We start from the raw sequence: 15,615 nt of genomic DNA, 5'->3' as shown, positions 1-15,615 counted from the left end.
CAGAATTGGTTTATTCCAGTGAGGCACTGTTGCTTTAAGATTAGAAAATCTATGAATATAACTCTCTACAATAAACGAATACGGGAGAAAAACCAGGCAATGATCATAACAGATGTGAAGGAACATTTGCTAAAATTTAACATTCATGATGCAGAGTACATCATGAGAAATGCTGGGCCGAAAGAAGCACAAGCTGGAATCAAGATTGCAGGGAGAAATATCAATAACCTCAGATGTGCAGATGACACCACCCTTATGGCAGAAAGTGAAGAGGAACTAAAAAGCCTCTTGATAAGAGTAAAAGAGGAGAGTGAAAAAGTTGGTTTAAAGCTCAACATTCAGAAAACGAAGATCATGGCATCTGGTCCCATCACTTCATGGGAAATAGATGGGGAAACAGTGGAAACAGTGTCAGACTTTATTTTTTTGGGCTCCAAAATCACTGCAGATGGTGACTGCAGCCATGAAATTAAAAGATGCTTACTCCTTGGAAGGAAAGTTATGACCAACCTAGATAGCATATTGAAAAGCAGAGACATTACTTTGTTAACAAAGGTCCGTCTAGTCAAGGCTATAGTTTTTTCATTGGTCATGTATGGATGTGAGAGTTGGACTGTGAAGAAAGCTGAGTGCCGAAGAATTGATGCTTTTGAACTATGGTGTTGGAGAAGACTCTTGAGAGTCCCTTGGACTGCAAGGAGATCCAACCAGTCCATCCTAAAGGAGATCAGCCCTGGGATTTTTTGGAAGGAATGATGCTAAAGCTGAAACTCCAGTACTTTGGCCACCTCAAGAGTTGACTCATTGGAGAAGACTCTGACGCTGTGAGGGATTGGGGGCAAGAGGAGAAGGGGACGACAGAGGATGAGATGGCTGGATGGCATCACGGACTCAATGGACGTGAGTTTGAGTGAACTTCGGGAGATGGTGATGGACAGGGAGGCCTGGCATGCTGCGATTCATGGGGTCTCAAAGAATCTGACATGCCTGAGCGACTGAACTGAACTAAAAAATGGAAACAGTCACACACAGCCACTGAACATGGAAACTGGCCCATTTTAAGAGTATTTGTAATACCTGGACAAAGATGTATGTACATATGATCCTATTTCTATAGGTGCAAAAGGTATCATGTTAAAATTACTCACTTAAAATGGATCTGTAATAACAAAATACTGAAAGTCATCTAAATATTGGAGATAAACTAAATAGAAAAATCTAGAACATCTAAGTAAACTGCATTATATATTCTTACTGAAAGTGAATATTGATAGGACACAGTTTATTGAACAGGAAAAAGAAAACTGCAGAAGGTGATAGACTGTACATTTTAATATACAATTATAAAACCTACAAAATTATGATATCTATTATACATACATACATACATATATATATATATATATACACACATACACATACAGGCATTCAGTTAATCTATAACAACATGTATTTAAATTGTAAACAATTTCAAAAACAGGGCAGAGAGATGGTATGTTAGAGTATATTAATCATAAAACAATTTGTATCTTTTAATTTATTATACGTCATAAAACCTAAGAAAATAAAAGTGTTTAAAAATTACTCTTTGGTTAACACTTATCAAGTAAGGCTTTTTATATTAATGATAATTAGAAGCAGTTTCAAAATTTCAAAATAGCTGAATATGGTATGACAACATATGAAATGTTATGATCAGATAATATATATATATTAAGTATAGTGTCTGGCACTTGATCAGTATTAGCAATCATCACTATTACTGCTACTACTGCTATTACTTTTATTAGATAAGCACACAAGCTAAGCTGATACATGGAAACACAAACTGAAACAACGTTCAGTGGAAAAGCAGAATACTAATTAGAATGTTTTATAAATTAAAGCAACCACAAAATACATTCACATCCATTAACAATGACTTTAAAATAACTTTAATCTTGGTCAAATTAAATGTTTATTAAATGACTTAATTTGTAAATTTAATTATACTGTCACTAAAATTTCTCAAAATTCTACATTATTCTAAGTTTCTAGTTTACTTTGCTAATAGGCATAGGCATTTTAAAAATAATTTAAGAAACTACAAATGTGACAACTGGTTTCATTTTGAATAAAATCTCCTTCATAAATGATGCATAATCCCTGAAATCATTAACCTCTGAAAATAGAAATAATTTAACAGTTGCTTCTACTACATAACTTTATAATTGCACTATTTTTATCACACATTCTATAGTTAATATGACTTGGTTTACTAAAAGAAACATCTATAAAAGCACTAGGAGAATTTAGTGACTAAAACAATTATGTGCTTGTAATTTTAATTTTACCAACTGAGCTATCAGGGAATCAGAAAGGAAATAGATTATCTTGTATTTTATACCTTCACCCAGCACTGAATTAATTGGACAGTCCTTCTTATACAATGGCCTGAACTTTTTTTTAACCAAGGTCAACAAGAACATAGCAAGTTCAGTGGGAAGTCTAGGTCATACACCAAGGGGAGAGAGAAGAAAGAGAGTTTTTTTCCCCTCAATTCCTGGATCCTCTTCAGGGTTTATACTTGACCAATGAATATGAGCTATGAGGCTTATTTAGAGCCACTGGCATTTGTATTAGGCAGAAGAAGATTTTGTCTCTTCTCCTCAAATCATGATCATACTAGGTTACAAGAAGCTATGTCTATGTTTTACACCTCTTTAAAAATCTGTTTAATGCTCCCCTCTATATCATCTATACCAGTTACTTGTTTGCATATGCAGTCTATCCAGTATGGGGCATGAAATGGTTATATGAGCATGTCCTTGAACTAACAGGGCTGGTGATCATTGCTCATCCAGGAAGTATCACGGCACTCTGTAATGAAGGTATCATTTATTTTTTCCAGCAGAGTCAGGTCAGGAAGAGGTTTTCCTATGTAAGGGAGAGAAATACAATCCTCCCCATTGCCTAAGAGCAGAGACAACAGCTAGCAGAGGGAACACAGATGGGGACAGATGGCTTAGACTAAAGAGACATCTCCAGAGCCAATGGGACACATGCCATTTCTGGATTACCATTTTACATCTCTAGCCATATAGGGATCAGAAATATTTAGCTGTCCAAGGCACATACAGCTGTAACTAGAGATGTCTGAGAAAGACTGCTATGGAGGCCAAATGAAGTAACATTAGTACCAAGGACACACATCATTCTCACAGTTCCCTAAGTCATTCTAGAAAGGACACACCATCCACATTTTGTTTTTTATATCAACTATATTTTGAAGGTGTTTTCAGCTTCAGCTTTCAAAGATCAACTTCTGGAAAAAAGATCTTTAATACAATCTGGGTGAAGGAGTTAGTGCCTTATAATCTTGTGTAGCTCACATGCTCTGCCTCATTTCTGGGGATTTGAAACTACAAGGATTTTAATCACTTCTAAAGTAAGCAAAGCTAAGCAAAGATTAGCGTGCTCATGTAAATTTAAACTTGCTCATGTAAGACCACAAAAAAGCTAAAGTCACAAACTGCAGATTAAATAATGAAGCAATTTCTCTATTTAATTAGCTTGGTCAAAAACAATACACTGAGACTCACAGAGCGTAATCAATGCACATTAATTATTGATTCTCTATATGCCTGAAATATTCCAAATTGGATTAATTTCATAAGAATAAAAGTATCCCTTCAAACAATTTTTATGACAGGTTTCAAGATTATCTTATATTTAGAAAGTGATTCATCTAAGGTCTCTTCACCTAAAAGTAGGAATATCAATAAAAATGAAAATAAGGAGCAAATGTTACCTAAAAATGTTTCTCAAATCCTGTATTTTTCAATGCATTTGTTTTGGTGAGCATATTTTTGACACTGAATTTTTAACAGTAAACAAGATTTCTTCTAGAGAACTGAAGCTATGTAAATTTGTATAGAAAATACATGAAAAAGATTAAAAAAATAGTCTGATCTGGAAAGAAAAGCATAGTAGTTAAAACAATTTTCCAGAAAAAAAAGGTGGAAAAAGTTTCATAAAAAAGATTTTAAAAAAATTAAAAAAAAAAATAACTGTAGCCTCTAACTGTAAGATACTAAGTAATGACTCACACTTAACTTGATTTGCCTTTAAAAATAAAGCCAAAATCATTTTTATAATAATGTGCAATTAAAACTAAAGACAAGAATCCTTTAAAATTTTGCCCACAATGTACTCAAGAAAATTTGGAGAAAATTTTGTCTTAGAATTGGAGAAAAACAAAAAGTATCTCTATAAATATCACAGGACTTCCTTGGTGGTTAAGAATTCTCCTGCCGATGCGGGGACACAGGTTTGATCCTTAGTCTGGGAAGATTCCATGTGCCTCAGGGTAACTAAGCCTGTGCACCACAGCTGCTGAACCTTGCACGACTACTGAGGCCCGTGTGCTCTAGAGCCAGGGCTCTGAAACAAGCCACTGCAGTGAGAAGCCCGTGGACCACAACCAGAGAGCAGACTCCGCTCACCACGACTAGAGAAAGCCTGTGCACGGCTAAGAAGATCCAAAATAGTCAAAAATAAATAAAATTTTAAATATACCGTGGCCAGTTAGGAATATCATATACACCTAGTATATAGGAGAGTGAGTGAGTGAAGTCGCTCAGTCGTGTCTGACTCTTTGTGAGCCCGTAGACTGTAGCCTACCAGGCTGCTCTGTCCATGGGATTCTCCAGGCAAGAATACTGGAGTGGGTTGCCATTTCCTTCTCCAGGGGATCTTCCCAACCCAGGGATCAAACCTGGGTCTGCCACATTGCAGGCAGATGCTTTACCCTCTGAGCCACCAGGGAAGCCCAGTGTATAGGAGAAGTTCTACTTAAAAGATTTAAGATTTGGAAAGGGGCTCTAAAGTTAATGCAATCACTCTTCTGGGTGTATCAAATAAATATTTTCAGTTAAATGAGTTTTTCTTCTCAGTAGCAATACAAATATGTGCATTTTGGAAATTGTCTTAATAAGGAAAACAAAATTTTACACATTATACCCTTTATTCAGTCATATGTATGATAGTTCATATCAAAAAGTCTTAAAACAATACATGCTGGAGAGGGTGTGGAGGAAAGGGAACCCTCCTACACTGTTGGTAGGAATGTAAACTGGTACAGACATTATAGAAATCAGTATGGAGGTTCCTCAAAAAAATAAAAATAGAGCTATTACATGATCAGCAATCCCATTCCTGGGCATATGTCTGGAGAAAATCATAATTCAAAAACATACATGCACCCCAATTTACAACAGCCAAGACACAGAAGCAGCCTAAATGTCCATTGACAGGGGAATGAATAAAGAAGATGTGGTGTGTATACGTATACACACACACACACAGCGGAATATTAGTCATAAAAAAGAATGAAATATTGCCATTTGCAGCACATGGGTGGATTTGGAGCTTATCATACTAAGTCAAGTAAGTCATATAAGAGAAAGGCAAATAATATATATCACTCATGTGTGGTATCTAAAAAATGACACAAATGAATTTATTTAAAAAACACAAACAGACTCACAGACTTAGAAAACAAATTATGGCTACCAAAGGGGAAAGGTAGGGGTGAGGATAAGGAGGCTGGGGTTAACATATACACTGTACTATATATACAATAGGTAATCAACAAGGACCTACTGTACAGCACAGGGAACTCTACTCAGTACTGTGTAATGATCTACATGGGAAAAGAATCTGAAAAGTAATAGATGTAAGTATAGGTACAACAGAATCACTCTGCTGCACATTTGAAACTAACACAACATTGTAAATCAACTATACATCAATGTAAAATACAAAAAAATAGTGGGCAATACAAAAATAAAAATATCACTGTTAAATAATAAGTGTGTTGAGCATTTTTGGATGACGATAATCCTGGATTACACAGTAAATATAACATATAAAGTATATGTTATATTTAAGACCACTAGGTCCAAAGAAGGTGGGGTGGTGGTGCTGAGGGAAATGCAAGGAACAGAACATGGGAACACAAGAAAAGAAAGAGTCTTCCTAAATGTTTCTGCCTAAAAAGCAGAGATAGCCTACCTTGGTTTTTGGAGATGGCTTTAGTGTGTCTCTTTCAAAATCTTTTGTTAGAAGGATGTTCTTACAATTGGCCTCCTATAAAAGAAGTATGAAAGAAACATTAGAGACTGAAGAATACTACCCTAAACAGAAATTACAATATAGTGAAAATCATTTCTGGATTGAGTTGTTCACACCAGAAGCTACTGAGATTGTAGTGAGAAGCCAAAACATTTCTTTTATTCATCACATACAACAGTGAAGTAACATAAGACAGTGACAGAATCAGTATGGCACCTACGCTGCTGCTGCTGCTGCTAAGTCGCTTCAGTCGTGTCCGACTCTGTGCGACCCCATAGACTGCAGCCCACCAGGCTCCCCGGTTCCTGGGATTCTCCAGGCAAGAACACTGGAGTGGGTTGCCATTTCCTTCTCCAATGCATGAAACTGAAAAGTGAAAGTGAAGTCACTCAGTCGTGTCCGACTCTTAGGGACCCCATGGACTGCAGCCCACCAGGTTCCTGTGTCCAAGGGATTTTCCAGGCAAGAGTACTGGAGTGGGGTGCCATTGCCTTCTCCGATGGCACCTATAGGACATACACATTCTAAGATGATATATCATGTCACTTACATATTCACAGACAGCTCACCTCTCCTTTGGAGAACTAAAGAGTAATTTTCCAAGACATCAACACCAAACTTTGAGTTTCCAACTTTCTCCAAGTATTTAACAAATGGGTTTTGAGTCTATAAATATTTTATCATAAAACAAATTCCTTCATATTGTTTAGCAAACTGCTACTGAATAGCGACAATATCAATATCCTGAGAAAAAATATCGGAGTATCTGTTTACAAAATAATTAAGCTTCTAAGTCCCTGGTTCACGTCAATATAGTACATGGAAAAATAAGAGCAGAGATTACGGGTGGCAGCTTACTTGGGGTTGGATAGATTTACTATTTATTTCTACATAATACCTGTATGCAGGTCAGGAAGCAACAGTTAGAACTGGACACAGAACAACAGACTGGTTCCAAATGGGAAAAGGAGTAAGTCAAAACTGTATATTGTCACCCTGCTTATTTAACTTGTACGCAGAGTACATCATGAGAAATAATGGGCTGGAGGAAGCACAAGCTGGAATCAAGATTGCCGGGAAAAATATCAATAATCTCAGATGTGCAGATGACACCACCCTTATGGCAGAAAGTGAAGAGGAACTAAAGAGCCTCTTGATGAAAAAGGAGAGTGAAAAAGTTGGCTTAAAGCTCAATATTCAGAAAATGAAGATCATGGCATCTGGTCACATCACTTCATGGCAGATAGATGGGGAAACAGTGGAAACAGTGTCAGACTTAATTTTTCTGGGCTCCAAAATCACTGCAGATGGTGACTGCAGCCATGAAATTAAAAGATGCTTACTCCTTGGAAGGAAAGTTATGACCAACCTAGACAGCATATTAAAAAGCAGAGACATTACTTTGCCAACAAAGGTCCGTCTAGTCAAGGCTATGGTTTTTCCAGTGGTCGTGTATGGATGTGAGAGTTGGACTATCAAGAAAGCTGAGTGCCGAAGAATTGATGCTTTTGAACTATGGTGTTGGAGAAGACTCTTGAGAGTCCCTTGGACTGCAAGGAGATCCAACCAGTCCATCCTAAAGGAGATCAGTCCTGGGTGTTCATTGGAAGGACTGATGTTGAAGCTGAAACTCCAATACTTTGGCCACCTGATGCAAAGGGCTGACTCATTTTAAAAGACCCTGATGCTGGGAAAGATTGAGGGGAGGAAAAGAAGGGGACAATAGGATGAGATGGTTGGATGGCATCACCGACTTGATGGACATGGGTTTGGGTGGATTCAGGGAGTTGGTGATAGACAGGGAGGCCTGGTGTGCTGCAGTTCATGGGGTTGCAAAGAGTCGGACATGACTGAGCAACTGAACTGAACAGAATACATGAAAAGAATAATCTTGTTGTTTTAAAAAATAATACAGGAATTCACTTCTGAATAGCCATTAAGTTTAGTAAATTTTCCATTAGATGATTCTATCTCTAGATTAAGATAGAACAAAAATATGTAACAGGAAGATGATAGTTGACAATAATGCTAAGAATAAGTCAGATTTCTTTTACTTGCTCCATAACCTTTACCTCTGCATCTCATTTCTTTTCCCATCATGCCTACCATTCAATCACCTAAATAATGAGTTTTTTTCAGGTTCATCTCACAGTTAATTAATCATCATCCTTTTTTAAGATCATCATCTTTTAAACAAAACTACAGTCTACGTACCTTGTAATGTTACTAAAATTTGCTGGGATTATTTTGTTTCTAAAGAAAACAGTATATTATTAGTATAAAACATCCCTAAAGGAAATAATAATACTACTCAGAAATAATAATACTACTCACTACTAATAAATAACTACTAAATTATAGGATATGTCAGGCATGGTGCTAAAGACTTTGCATTTATAATACCATTTCCACCTCAACAGTCTATGAGTTAAGTACTATAATTGTATTATCATTATTCCCCTTTGAACTATTAACATTACACAATAAAAGTGTACAGAAGTTAAGTAAATTGCCTAATGTCACACAGGATTCAAAGATGGTTTTGAATTACTTTAAAGCCTGAGCTCTTATGATCTATAGATACTACTTATCATCCAATATACTCAGCATCTTAAAAGAGTAGGTTGTAGAACTACAGCATTTTAAGCCAAGAGAATTTTTAAAGAAACAGTGTTCAGCTACCCTCCCCCGATTTTACAAGTGAGAGATGTGGATCCTGAGGCGATGTGACCAAAATCACACAGAGCATGGGGCCTGGGCCACAGGTCTGCACCTGGCACCTGTTCTCTGCTTTGTAGGGAGCAGTATCCCCAGACTCAGAGGAGATCAGAGCGTCTTGTGAGCTGGAGTGGGGGGTGTGGGGGGGTCACTGCAGTGCTGCCAACACACTCAGCTGCCTGTGGCCTCGCGCACAGCCCTATGTACGGATCAAGGGTACATTTCTGAGATGTCCAAGTAAGTGTGCCTTCCAGTCCCACCCATTCCCACCAGTCACAACACCTGCTGGTGGGAAGCTGTTTACTGGAAATAGTGAATGAACCCATTCCCGTTTCTGACTCACTGTGAGAGGAATAAACTGTAACCAGAATGACATTTAAAAGGCCCAAGTTATTAACTGCATAATCTGTTGTGTAATTTGGCTACACTTGGATAATATAATTAGGTATAATCCTTATACCTCTTTTTAAACTGCTAGTAAGTAAATGTTAGAAGGTGACGAGAAGAAAGAAGGCTGACTGGTAAGGGAAGTTAATAGGAACAACTGACCCTTGTTTATGTCTGTCTGGGTTTATAAATGCCTATAATTCTTTCTTCCTCATGCATAAACTAGAAGTGATGGTATTCCCTTTAAAAGTGATGGTACCACCCTTATTTTGCCTCCCTGTCCCTGTGAATTAATAAATATAAAGCTGAGAGTCAGCTTTTCCCTAAAAGACTCTGCAAATGCTTTCTGTAAACTTTTAACTGAAAGTGCCACCTACGTAAATTCTTTTATTTTTTGTTTTATGACTTCAAATTCAGACAACAGAGTCATTGTGAAGTTTAGTAGTCACAGCACAAAATGCAGAGTCAAGAGATCTGCTTTCTCATCCTAGTTCTTGAACTAATCATCTCTAGGAAGCCAGGCAAGCATTTTAACCTCTTGGATCTCTCCCTCAGTCCAAAGATCTATAAAACAAAGGGATTGATTATATGCGCTCAAGAATCCTATCTAGTCTTAAATTTCAAGATTTCATGATTCTTCCAGGAAACAGTATTTATTGACTCAAAGGTAAGCCACGTCCTCTTCAGAGCTGCAGTCCCAGAGTGCCATCAGAATGCTGCAGAGGTGTGGGCACCCCCGCAGCGGCAGTGAGCTACAGAACACTGGCAACGTTCCCTGCAGGGTAGTGGTACTCAGATTTCTAGAGAAAAATTAAGTAATTCAACTAGTAGCTTAAATCAGTAACTGGTAATAACTGAATTTATTGTTTTAAAACAGATATAGTGTGGAAACTCAGTAATACATTATGAGAAACAGTTTAAAGATTAAGCCTTTTTAAAGTTGTGCTTTTCAAAAGCCACTTATACTTGTAGGCATATACCTGAGAATTAAAAACATATGTCCACACAAAACTTTTTACATGAGTGCTCACAGTGGCATTATTCATAATAGTCCACAAATGTAAATAACCCAAATGTCTATCAACTGATGATCAGATTTTAAAAAATGGTGTATTCACACAATGGAATATTGTCCAGCTATAAAAAGGAATAAAGTACTAATATCTGCTAATAACATCATGAAAACAATATGCCAAGTGAAAGAAGCCAAACACAAAATGACAGACATATTGTGTGATTCCACATATATGAAATGTCCAGAACAGGCAAATAGCAGCAGGAAGGAGATTAGCAGCTGTCAGGGTCTTGGGCATGACAAAAATGTTCTGGAAGTAGATAATGGTAATGGTTGTACAACTTTGTAAACCTGCTAAAACTCAATAAACTGCATACTGTAAACAAGTGAACTGTATGGTACATAAACTGTATCTACATTTAAAAAGCAAGGCTTTTAAAGCTAATCCCCAGTTCTCAGGGCAAAGGCAAGGAACCTCAGGTTTGTGTTTAAACTCTCCCCTTAGAAGAACTTCTTGGCAAAGGTTTGAAGTGGGGATGTTTTTGTTTGTAGGTATTAAACTACATGTGTGCACGGAAATTCTCTCAAATATTAACTGAACCCCATTACATGTGGCAGTCCAATGCTGGTCACTGAAGGATAGAATGATAAATTAGACACGAATATATTATACAGGGTATATTTATATTTATTTTAAACATTTCAACTGCTTGAATGAGACTTCTGACTGAACTGACTGCCCATTCTAATGACTCTGAGCAACAATCAATTGTTTAAACCTGCCGTGTCACTTTGGTATCATGAAAACACCACTTTAAAACACAATAGGGAAAGAAAAAAATACCTTGTTTGTCACAGCTTTGTTGGCCTTGCCATTCACCCACTAATGACATTAAACAATATAAACACAGTTGCTGCTCCCTCAGCCGAGCCCACTGATCCCAGATATTCACAGAGTGTGCCTGCACTTCATCCAGGTCTCTGTTCAGTTTTTACCAGAGAGGACGCCCTCCCTGAACACCTCATCCGTGTCACTGCTGCTCTCCCCACCTGCGGATGCTCTCTATTTCTTCACTGCGCTCAGCAATATATGACTTTAACACTGAGTGGTTTCAATTCTTCACTATCCATCTCACACTACTCCATGAGAAGACCTATATCACTCACAACGTGAGAAGACCTATATCCTATCACTTGTGAATATATTCACAGGACCCAGTACAGTTTGGCACATAGCAGAACCTCAATTGTAGTGAATGAGTAAACCAAATCAATGAACAATATCCCTTTCTAATTTTTTGCAATCCTTTATGCATTCCTCTTGTTTTTAATTCCCTTCTTAATCAGCTTACACTTCAGGACCTTTCATTCCTTTTCTAATGCCCTTCATTTCCTTCCTCTGGTCTTTAATCACTGCATTTATCTCATAAAAGGAAGAATCCAGTGATATGCCTTCTCTGTGTTGAGAATGGAGCAACTGAAAGTGGCTGGGAAAAAATTATAGAAGTGGTTAACTGCCAATGTTAAATGTATTAGCATAAATCTTCACAACAATCCTGCTATATTTCTTTAGTAAGGTTTCTATTCTCCAAGATGCTATTTCATGTCTCCTCTTTTCTCAAAACCCTTTCCTTCCATTTTTGCCTCACTGGAAAAAGAGACACATCAGAGAAAGTTCTCATCACCCTTCCTCCATATCCCCCCATCAAATTTACAAGCCACTCTCCATTCCTCCAGTTACAATAGAAGATTCTGGTCCTAATCAACCATTCCTTTAATGCCACCCTCAATCCTGTCTCCTTTCATCTTCTCAAGGACATCACTCTTCCAATTCTACCCTCCCACTCCCTCTCTATTAGACAATTCCCATAATCACAGGCAGGTTCTGTAATGATCCTAAATAACCAAACAAAACTCACTTCCTTAATCTTACTTCTTCTATTAGTGGTGGTCCCAAGTTTTTTTCTTTCCTTTATAATCCATTCCTCCAAAATAGCTGTTTTCATGATCTCTACTTCTTTAGCTTTCATGCCCCCAAATCTGTTTTGTTGTTGTTCTAGTGTTTATTTTTTAAGTGGTCACTACGCCACAGGAAGTACTGAAAACACTCAGAGCTTGGTCTCCATCTTACTCAGGTTCTTAGCCACATGTGACCCGGGTGCCTACTTCTAGTAGCTGCCAAATCATCACTGGGAGGGAAAAAAGTTGCCTAACTCACTGACTAACTTCACGTGATCTCTTTGGATTCTGCTTCTCCTCTATACAATAAAGTTACATATCTACTAGTTATTGGTTTGTTTTCTGTGTGTGTATTAGTCAGTCAGTTGTGTCCGACTCTTTGCGACCCATGGACTACAGACTGCCAGGCTCCCCTGTCCGTGGAATTCTCCAGGCAAGAATACTGGAGTGGGTTGTCATTCCTTTCTTCAGGAGATCTTCCCGATCCAGGGATCGAACCCAGATCAAACCCAGGTCTCCCGCACTCTAGGCAGATTCTTTACCATCTGAGCCATTCCTCTACTAAATAGAAGTTCTATGAAAGCAATAACTTGTCTTTCTCATGTGTGTGTTTCAGTCGCTCAGTCATGTCTGACTCTTTGTGACCCCATGGACTGTAGCCTGCCAAGCTCCTCTGTCCATGGAATCTCCAGACAAGAATACTGGAGTGGGTTGCCATTCCCTTCTCCAGGGGATCTACCCCACCCAGGGATCAAACCTGGGTCTCCCATATTGCAGGCACATTCTTTACTGTCTGAGCCACCTATTAGGGTCTTTCTTACTTATTACTAAAACTACATGCCACTGAAAGTGCCTCATATAGCAGGAGCTCAATAAATATGTGTTGAATGAAATTGGGAGTGACTCAAGGGTTGATGCAGAGAAGTCTTTTCCCAAATGATACAATGATCTCAGAGCATTTTAACTGCTTTTAAATACAAACAATATCTAGTGACTCCTAAATTTGTATCACTATCTTTGACATTTCTACTAAGCTACTTATTTCTGTCTACTTGGCAACTCCACCTTGCCGTCTAATAAGCACCTAAATTTAGTATGCCCAAACCTGAGCTTTTGATTTATCAGCAAAAACATATTATGTCAGTCCTGAGTGTCTTTGCCAGATTATCAAATGGTACCCTGTGACTTAAGCCAAGGTCTTAGGTATTGACCTTGATGCCCACCATCAACCCTACCATCAAGTCTAGTCAGCACTCTCCAAAGTAAACTGGGATTAATTCACTTCTATGTACATGGCCAGCTCAGTCACAGCCATCATTGTTCACCTAAATTACTTCAATCGTCCTGCCTTCTACAAACTTTACATACATAAATCAAATGAGGTCACTCCACAAGCAATGTCTTATTACTCCTGGAATAAAATCTAAACTTTTTATCATTATCTACATAGCCCTGCAAGTTCTAGCCCATCCATACTTCTCTAACCTCACTTACACCACTTGCCCCTTCCTTACTATGACTCAGCCATAGTGGCCTTCTTTTTCAACCTTCAAATACTCCAAGACCCTTCATGCCTTCAAGCATTTGCCCCTCATGTTCCCTCTCCCTGGAATGCCTCTCCACCATTTATTTAGCATGGCTGGTGTATTCTCATTCTTCAGCTCCTATGTCATCCCCTCAGAGATGCCTGCTTTAACAACCTCATTTAAAGTGGCTTCCCTGGTTACACTCTTACTGAAAGTGAAAGTTGCCCAGCCATGTCTGACTCTTTGCAACCCCATGGACTATACAGTCCATGAAACTCTCCAGGCCAGAATACTGGAGTGGGTAGCCTTTCCCTTCTTCAGGGGATCTTCCCAACCCAGAGATTGAACCCAGATCTCCCTCACTGCAGGCAGATTCTTTACCAGCTGAGCCACAAGGGAAGCCCAAGAATATTGGAGTGGGTAGCCTATGCCTTCTCCAGTGGATCTTCCCAACCCAGGAATCAAACTGGGGTCTCCTGCAATATAGGTGGGTGGATTCTTTTACCAACTGAAATATGAGGGAAGCCCCAACACTCTTATTAATCTGCTTTAATTCAATCACGGTGCTTATTCTAATTTGTAATTCACAATTTTATTTTACATTTGATTTATTTATCATACATTAATTTCTTGCATGCTAAGTCACTTCAGTTGTGTCCGACTCTTTGCGACCCCATGGACTATAGCCGGCCAGGGTTATCTGTCCACGAGATTTTTCAGGCAAGAATACTAAAGTGGGTTGCCATGTCCTTCTCCAGGGGATTTTCCTGACCCAGGGATTGAACCCGTGTCTCTTATGTCTCCTGCATTGGTAGGTGGGTTCTTTACCACCAACGCCCCTAGGGAAGTCATGTTAATATTAACTTCAGTAGACTTTAAAGTTTCATGTGGATAGAGATTTGTTTAGTGTATCCCCAGTATTCAGTAGAGCTTCCCTGGTGGCTCATAAAGAATCTGCCTGCAATGCGGGAGACCTGGGTTCGATCCCTGGGTTGGAAGATCCCCTAGAGAAGGGCATGGGGTCTTGAGTATTCATTAGTATTTTATAAATTTTTTTTGAATGAATAAAGAGAACAATGCCGACTCCTACATTTCCCTTCCTTTTAGTATTAATTTCCAACCACTAAAGAAATGTGATGAATCTCCTTGATATTGAGAATCAGATAATAATACATTTTTTTATTACTTGGATAATATGATGATGAGTGAGGGCAGGTGGCAAATAAGTTACTATTATAACAGGCAGTTGTCAGAGAGCTGCAGATGGTAGGCTGGGGTCAAACCACAACAAGTGATTTGGTTGAACTTAGTGACTTGGAGATCAGAGGACAGACAGCAATGCTGATATGATTACAAGTGAGTGTAATAGCCAAAGCCTAAGGCCTCCTACAGGAAAGAGATACAAAGAACACTGCTACTTTGCACACAACCAGAATACAATAAATGTCACTGGCAGATTGCAGACCATTTCTTACAATACCATAAATGTCTCCTCTTTAATTCATCTGTATCTGCAAAATGAATGTTAATTTGACTGACTATAATAAATGAACAAGATGTTTTATTAAAACTTAAAAGCACTATGATGTTATCTTTACATAAATAAATGGAACAAATTGAATTAAACTAGCATTTAACAGATTTTCATTATATAAATGTTTGGGAAGAAATCTGTAGTTCTTGGGCTTGGACCAGGGAAATATAAATGGAGGAGATGAGAAGTAATAAAGTGTCAGAAATACTTTGAACTCATTACTTTATAAACTGCAACTATAATATGCACAGGTACAACCTTAACTGTCTTTTAAGTCTCTTGAAAATTGCTTTACAGAGAATGGCAGCCAGTCATTTCTAATTAAAGAAAAAGGAATGAGAATGAATATAGCAAGGGATGGT

General features: G+C 38.1%; 1 protein-coding gene across 1 annotated transcript in view; it reads right to left on the bottom strand.

Moving 5' to 3' along the window:
* FAM13A (family with sequence similarity 13 member A) overlaps window positions 1–15,615 on the bottom strand; it is a 311,477-nt gene that overhangs the window by 165,545 nt on the left and 130,317 nt on the right. The window contains 1 exon segment of the mRNA XM_070372152.1: window positions 6,055–6,129. Within this exon segment, the coding sequence (XP_070228253.1) occupies window positions 6,055–6,129 (75 nt within the window).

The sequence above is a fragment of the Bos mutus genome, chromosome 6 (assembly GCF_027580195.1).
Source record: "Bos mutus isolate GX-2022 chromosome 6, NWIPB_WYAK_1.1, whole genome shotgun sequence".
Taxonomy (NCBI): Eukaryota; Metazoa; Chordata; class Mammalia; order Artiodactyla; family Bovidae; genus Bos; species Bos mutus.
The sequence above is the reverse complement of the archived record's forward strand: the minus strand, read 5'-3'. Positions and strand labels throughout refer to the sequence as shown.